The 7488-nt window shown below is 31.9% G+C and overlaps 1 protein-coding gene across 1 annotated transcript; it reads left to right on the forward strand.

Moving 5' to 3' along the window:
• Positions 1-911: 911 nt before the first annotated feature.
• LOC139860569 (QWRF motif-containing protein 2-like) lies at positions 912-3795 on the forward strand. Its single transcript, XM_071849317.1, has 9 exons — positions 912-1305; positions 1414-1527; positions 1628-1752; positions 2016-2498; positions 2592-2651; positions 2776-2850; positions 2941-3188; positions 3296-3439; positions 3518-3795. Exons 1-4 carry the CDS (start codon positions 912-914, stop codon positions 2151-2153), a joined length of 771 nt encoding a protein of 256 aa, XP_071705418.1. The 3' UTR covers positions 2154-2498; positions 2592-2651; positions 2776-2850; positions 2941-3188; positions 3296-3439; positions 3518-3795.
• The last annotated feature ends 3693 nt before the right edge of the window (positions 3796-7488 follow it).

Raw genomic sequence — 7488 nt, forward strand, 5'->3', positions numbered from 1 at the left:
TAACCTACACCCCAATTTTCCCCTGCATATAAAAACCAAAACCTACAGCCTTCCTACCAAATTAACCCCGTGGTTTGCCACCGCTACCGACCATCGTCGCCACAATACCGCCACCACCCACAATAGCGCTACCACCCACAACTCCGCCATCACCTTCGCTACCACCAACATAAACCAGCGCCACCACTGCCGTAACAACGCCGATTGCAACCCCCGTCGAACTTTAGCCCCTCCGAGTTGGCCACGGGGCGGAATCAATTTCGTTTTACTTGAATCATCAGCTCCCTATATTCCTTTTTCTGGTCGGAATCAGATGCCGCACAAACCCTAAAACGCAACGAACATTTAGGTATGCTTCTTCTTCTTTTTCGATTTTTGGATGGAATTTGGAGGTCGATTTTAGGGTTTCCGTTGCCATTTTCGAATTGTGTTAACTTTTTTGTTGTCTTCTTCATATTTTCTTTCGATTGTTATTTATTGATGGTAGCATAAATTGCTAAAATTGATGTCGCTGCTTATATTGGAAGCAATCCATAATTGTTGTTCAGTTTCCTGTTTGTGTTGCCTGCTATAAATGATTTCAAACTATGAACTTGCAATTTATTTTTTGCTTTGTGCAGGTTATTTGGTGTTGAATTTGAATTATTTCCTATTATTGGTGGGTTTACCCTTTTGAGCATGTAATCGTGGTGAAGAACTTTAAAACCGAGTGAAGATTTGGGATACTAGGGTTTATGCGATAAAACTCAAACGGTACTGCTTTTCTCTCAATTTACACATTTGTTTGCTAGATTTTTTTACCTTATTTGTTGGATCTGGATAGCATATAGCGTATAGCATATAGCATAGAGCTTATGTTTGTTTTTTCTACAACTTATTTTACGACGTATTTTTATTTATAGTGATAGCTTATGTTTGATAAATGTGATTTCGATGACTTATATCATGATGTTTCTGATAATGTTAAAGGAGATCGTCGTCATGCTAATGTGGTTCCAGCAAGATTTTTGAAAGAAAGTATTAATCTGCTAAAACGGCCTCCATTGTTGAAGAACAATAAGGTTTTAGATGACGGTTTAAAACTTTCCCCAATACGTAACGGATTAGTATTAGTATCTAACAATAATATGGGCATCACATCTTCGTTTTTGAGTTCTTTTTTGCAGATGCAAGGAGAGGGGATGATGGGAGAGAAGAAGATTAATGATGCACATCTGCTGATACTTTTGTATAACAAACATGTGCAATGGCGGTTTGTGAATGCTAAAGTTGATGCTGCTATGGCGGTCCAACGAGCAACTGAGCTCAGGTAACTCATAACTGCCACTAATAAAATTTTAAGTTCTTTTATGTTAAGTTATATATTATTGATTATATTTGGATATATATAATCTTAATATTGTGAGTTGTTTTAGAAAAGTTTGTATAACGCGTGGGTGACTGTTTCAAAGTTATGGCATTCTGTCATAGCGAAATGCGTAGAAATACAACAAATAAAGAAGAACTTAAAGTTGTATTCCGTTCTCACAAACAGGTAAAATGATTTTTTTTTTTTGACATTTTGTAATACTATTATATTATTGCTCAGTATTTAACATAATATTAAACCGTTTTTTATGTATTTGACAAATGCTGATGTCGTATTTCGATAACTGCGATCTAAATGAGACGTACCACTCAATATCATTAGATGGCACCATTTTGGCGTTGGAGTCTAGCGCTCTTTGTGTTCCAGTTATAAGTGGTGAAAAGGTATGAATCTATTTCGATCGTTTTGATAACTTGCCACATTTGTGCTCTCAGAAAGTAATAGAGAAAAGAAAAGAAATAATTTGCGCAGTTGGTAGTTACAGCCATAAAAAATTAAGGCGTAAACTTTTTAAACTGAATTATTATTGAGTGCGCTTGAATTGGTGTACTGTGTGCAGTTATGAACATACAGTTAACCACACATCTGTTATTGGTAAATAAAAAATAAAAAAATTGATTATAGGTAACATTAGATGTTTCTACAGGAAAACGTAAAAGAATTGGAAGATGCCTGTTGCTCAGCAGTTGACGTGATGCAAGCAATGAATCCACTTTTGACACTTTTGGATATATCCTACACGTGTAAATTTTTTTATTGTTTCAGTGGTATTCTTATAATTTGAACGAGATTTAGTTTTTATGTGTTAATGATACACTTAAGGTGACTTTAACCCGCTCGGCCCATTGGCTAGGTAGTTTCTTCTTTGTAGCTACTTATGTATTTCCCAAGTAATCAAATCTTCATAATCATCAAATTCTATTGACATGCACCTCTTTGTATTCGAGCAATTTTTTATATATATTGGTTCAGTTTTGAGTATTCTTCACCGACTCACTACATGGACATAGAAACCTCAAGTATGGTTACGGCGATGAAGATTTTTGTGAACCACCGTCAACCTGATGATGATGAATAGTTGAAGGTAATGATTTTGGGGACCTAACTCAGCAGGCGTCTTTTGAACATGGTATCTGATTCTATTGTCCGCCTTATTTTACTTTATGTTTTGGAAGTTGACATAGTAATTTTTTTTATTTTTTTTTACTTTTTGTTTCTCAAGTTCTTTGTGCTGATTTTGGAGGTCTATTTCAACGGACTGAACAACCATTTGTAGAAAATGGTATATCTTTAATTTTTTGTGCTAAATCTGGAAGTATATTTTGTTTTTGCTTTATTTAGTTCAATTTTTAGACATATTCTGTGTTGGCTCATCACGATATTCAATTCTCGAATTTCACTGCAAGATTCTCGGTTGCCAGAGGTGATACAAAGAGTAACTTTTCCAGATAACGAAGGAGGAGAAGTTGATGCTGCTAAATGTAATATTAGTTTGTCTACTTTTGATAGGGCTACGCCTTTGAATTGTGTTCTTTTAATTTACGATTTTCCATCTTAATATACTTCTGTAGGTTTTGGCAGCTGTGGATGGTAGTATTCAACATTCTTCATGTGGCAGTTGTATATTCTCCGTTGTACTGTAGTTGCTATACAATCTTATCCATGAATGATAATTATAATTCGATATTTTGATGCTTTGTTGTTGAAGAGTTGTTTGCTAACAATGTTATCCATGACCAGTTGCTTCCAGTTCCTGATCATATTCATGGTGTTTGCGGCATCTCATCGTCTGACCAAATGGTTACGCTTCAGCAAAATGGTTCGTACTTTTTGTTTTTGTGTTTCGTTTACTTTGTATTTTATTTACAGACAGTTGGTTATTGTTAGTATATGTTCATTTACACTCTGCTCTTGAAATGTGAACAGCAGGTGTATCCTTTGTATCACAATCTAGGTTGACAGTGATTAACATTGGTAGATGTAATAGTCGCTTCTGTTGTAAATACTACTTATATAGGTAATGCTATTCTGGAATTTTCTTCTTGGTTTGAACTTGGACGTTAGTAATCGGTAATTACTTTCAGCTATTTAAATTGTTTTTTGTAAATTTCTTTGTTGTTTGTTTATTTAACAACGTTGTTGTTGTAGGTGGTTTATCAACCATTTCGTTCATCGTCTCTATAAAGGTATTATGTTAACTTTCGTGTTTGTATATTTTTTTGTTACATTTTTGGTTATCGTAACGTTTATTTATGAAGCAACGTGTTCCCAGTTTCTTCGAGTTATCAAGTATATAGTGTTTTTAAGGGTATATTTTGTTTCGGTTTTAATGTAATTATAGCTTATTTGTAATTATGCAGATAGATCTAAGGCATCGTTATCGTCACAAGAACATTGAAAATGACGCAGCGAAGCGCGTCCCCGACCTTTATCTAGTTTTAATGAAAACGAGAGGGTGAATAGACAGGTTGAGTTGAATGGTTTGTTGATTTAATGACTAGTAAGCACGTTTTCTTTACATCTTTATGAGCGAAAACGTAAAGTACAATTATCCTTTCTTATTACTAGTATCTTTTACTTTAATCTTTTATTTATTAACTAGTGAAATGACTCGTGGAACCTCGAGTTTATTTAAACGAAATAGTTTAATAATATGTTTTAGATATTAAGTGAACGTAAAGTCATTTAGTTTACTGACCGATGGAAGAGATTCTGACTAAAAAATTTGTTGTTGTTTTTTACAAACATATTGATATAGTGTACTTAACTTGGTCAGAATAAATGAACTATATTTATTCTCCTACGATCTTCTTCTAATTTTCATCACAATTAATGTTTTACTTGTCATAAAAACCTACATTACAACATTTTATTCAGACATGTATTTCGCATACATATATAACGTAATTAATCCCGTAAAGAGAACCCATATTTGAATAATAATATAATAATAATAATAAATTTTGATCTAAAATTGAGTATTTATATTTGTAATAATAATTATTAGTAATAACAGATGTCTCTTTAATATTTTTTTTTTGTAAATGTAAAATATCATTATTATATGAAAGTTGACAATATGCTTCAAAGTTTGTATATGTGTTCATAGGATGTTTTTTAAAAGATTGTATAATTTGTTTTAAAATTTGTACATATGATCATGGGGATGTTTTGTCATAAAGTTTGTACATAATGTTTCGAATATTGTACATATGTTAATGAAAGCGTTCTACCATAAGGTTGTATATAATGCTTCAAATATTGTACATATGGTCACAAGGGTATTTTATCATAAGATTATACATAACGCATAACCCTTTTTGTTCTTGCTCTATACATAGCAACACCAAAAAAAACCCTTTTAATTTGTTTACATCTTGTGTGTTCAACAAGAAAAAATAAACTAAATCAGCCCATTTCATTAAACACAAAAATTGGTTACATTTAATTGTGGTAGGATATCAATTACCAAAGGCAACTTGAAAAACATTTTTATTTGTAACATAAAAATAAGCCATTCAAATATTTTATTGTATAATGGCTCAGTGAACATTTATAATTTTATTAAATCATATTTAATTAAATTATACTTTTCGAACTATATATTATAATTATATATCGACAATATATAATAACTGGTGTCTAAGTACTAAAGTGTATGACCTCATAAACCGGTATATAAGCGGTAGTATAGATATTTTTGTTATCACGTGCACATTAAGTCAACAAAATCCCACTTGTGTGTACCATAAGTAACACCTAGAAATAATACACACCTATATTGGCGTATATCAACACATCAATACGCCCAAGAATATACAAGTATTTGTTTCAGCTAAACGAACTATCATTATTATTTACTGTCCCTTTAGTGCTGATACCATGTTGACATGAGACATAGATCTAGTCATTCTCATTTGTCAATAAATTCTGTTTCATGATATAGAAAATGAAATGTCCCGTTCATATTGATTATAAACGTTCCATATTAATTGATTTCGTTGCGAGGTTTTGACCTCTATATGAGACGTTTTTCAAAGACTGCATTCATTTTTAAAACAACCATAACCTTTATTTTATCAATAAAGGTTTCAAAAGCATTACGTAGATTATCAAATAATGATAATCTAAAATATACTGTTTACACACGACCATTACATAATGGTTTACAATAGAAATATATTACATCGACATATGTTTCTTAAATGCAGTTTTTACATAATATCATACAAACATGGACTCCAAATCTTGTCCTTATTTTAGTATGCAACAGCGGAAGCTCTTAGTATTCACCTGAGAATAAACATGCTTTAAACGTCAATAAAAATGTTTGTGAGTTATAGGTTTAACCTATATATATCAAATCGTAACAATAGAACACAAGATTTCATATTTCAATATACATCCCATACATAGAGATAAAAATCATTCATATGGTGAACACCTGGTAACCGACATTAACAAGATGCATATATAAGAATATCCCCATCATTCCGGGACACCCTTCGGATATGATATAAATTTCGAAGTACTAAAGCATCCGGTACTTTGGATGGGGTTTGTTATGCCCAATAGATCTATCTTTAGGATTCGCGTCAATTAGGGTGTCTGTTCCCTAATTCTTAGATTACCAGACTTTAATAAAAAGGGGCATATTCGATTTCGATAATTCAACCATAGAATGTAGTTTCACGTACTTGTGTCTATTTTGTAAATCATTTATAAAACCTGCATGTATTCTCATCTCAAAAATATTAGATTTTAAAAGTGGGACTATAACTCACTTTCACAGATTTTTACTTCGTCGGGAAGTAAGACTTGGCCACTGGTCGATTCACGAACCTATAACAAATATGTACATATATATTAAAGCATGTTCAAAATATATTTAAACACTTTTAATACATTTTGATGTTTTAAGTTTATTAAGTCAGCTGTCCTCGTTAGTAACCTACAACTAGTTGTCCAACGTTAGATGTACAGAAAAAAATTGATATATATTATCTTGAATCAATCCACGACCCATTGTATACACGTCTCAGCCTAGATCACAACTCAAAGTATATATATTTTTGGAATCAACCTCAACCCTGTATAGCTAACTCCCACATTACTGCATATAGAGTGTCTATGGTTGTTCCAAATAATATATACACATGGGTCGATATGATATGTCAAAACATTTGCATACGTGTCTATGGTATCCCAAGATTACATAATATATTAGAATACATGTATAATACAATATAAGTTAGCTAGGATATGATTAATATAGATTTGTTACCAATTTTCACGTTGCTACAACAAGAAAAATTATCCAATCTTGTTTTACCCATAACTTCTTCATTTTAAATCCGTTTTGAGTGAATCAAATTGCTATGGTTTCATATTGAACTCTATTTTATGAATCTAAACAGAAAAAGTATAGGTTTATAGTCGGAAATATAAGTTACAAGTCGTTTTTGTAAAGGTAGTCATTTCAGTCGAAAGAACGACGTCTAGATGACCGTTTTAGAAAACATACTTCCACTTTGAGTTTAACCATGATTTTTGGATATAGTTTCATGTTCATAAGAAAAATAATTTTCCCAGAAGAACAACTTTTAAATCAAAGTTTATCATAGTTTTTAATTAACTAACCCAAAACAGCTCGCGGTGTTACTACGACGGCGTATGTCCGGTTTTACAGTGTTCTTCGTGTTTCCAGGTTTTAAATCATTAAGTTAGCATATCATATAGATATGGAACATGTGTTTAGTTGATTTTAAAAGTCAAGTTAGAAGGATTAACTTTTGTTTGCGAACAAGTTTAGAATTAACTAAACTATGTTCTAGTGATTACAAGTTTAAACCTTCGAATAAGATAGCTTTATATGTATGAATCGAATGATGTTATGAATATTATTACTACCTCAAGTTTTCTGGATAAAGCTAATGGAAATGAGAAAAATGGATCAAGCTTCAAAGGATCCTTGGATGGCTTGAAAGTTCTTGAAGCAGAATCATGACACGAAAATAAGTTCAAGTAAGATTTCCACTCGAAATAAGATTGTTATAGTTATAGAAATTGAATCAAAGTTTGAATATGGGTATTACCTTGTATTAGAAAGATATCTTACT

This window comes from Rutidosis leptorrhynchoides, chromosome 7 (genome assembly GCF_046630445.1).
Source record: "Rutidosis leptorrhynchoides isolate AG116_Rl617_1_P2 chromosome 7, CSIRO_AGI_Rlap_v1, whole genome shotgun sequence".
In the NCBI taxonomy this organism is placed as follows: Eukaryota; Viridiplantae; Streptophyta; class Magnoliopsida; order Asterales; family Asteraceae; genus Rutidosis; species Rutidosis leptorrhynchoides.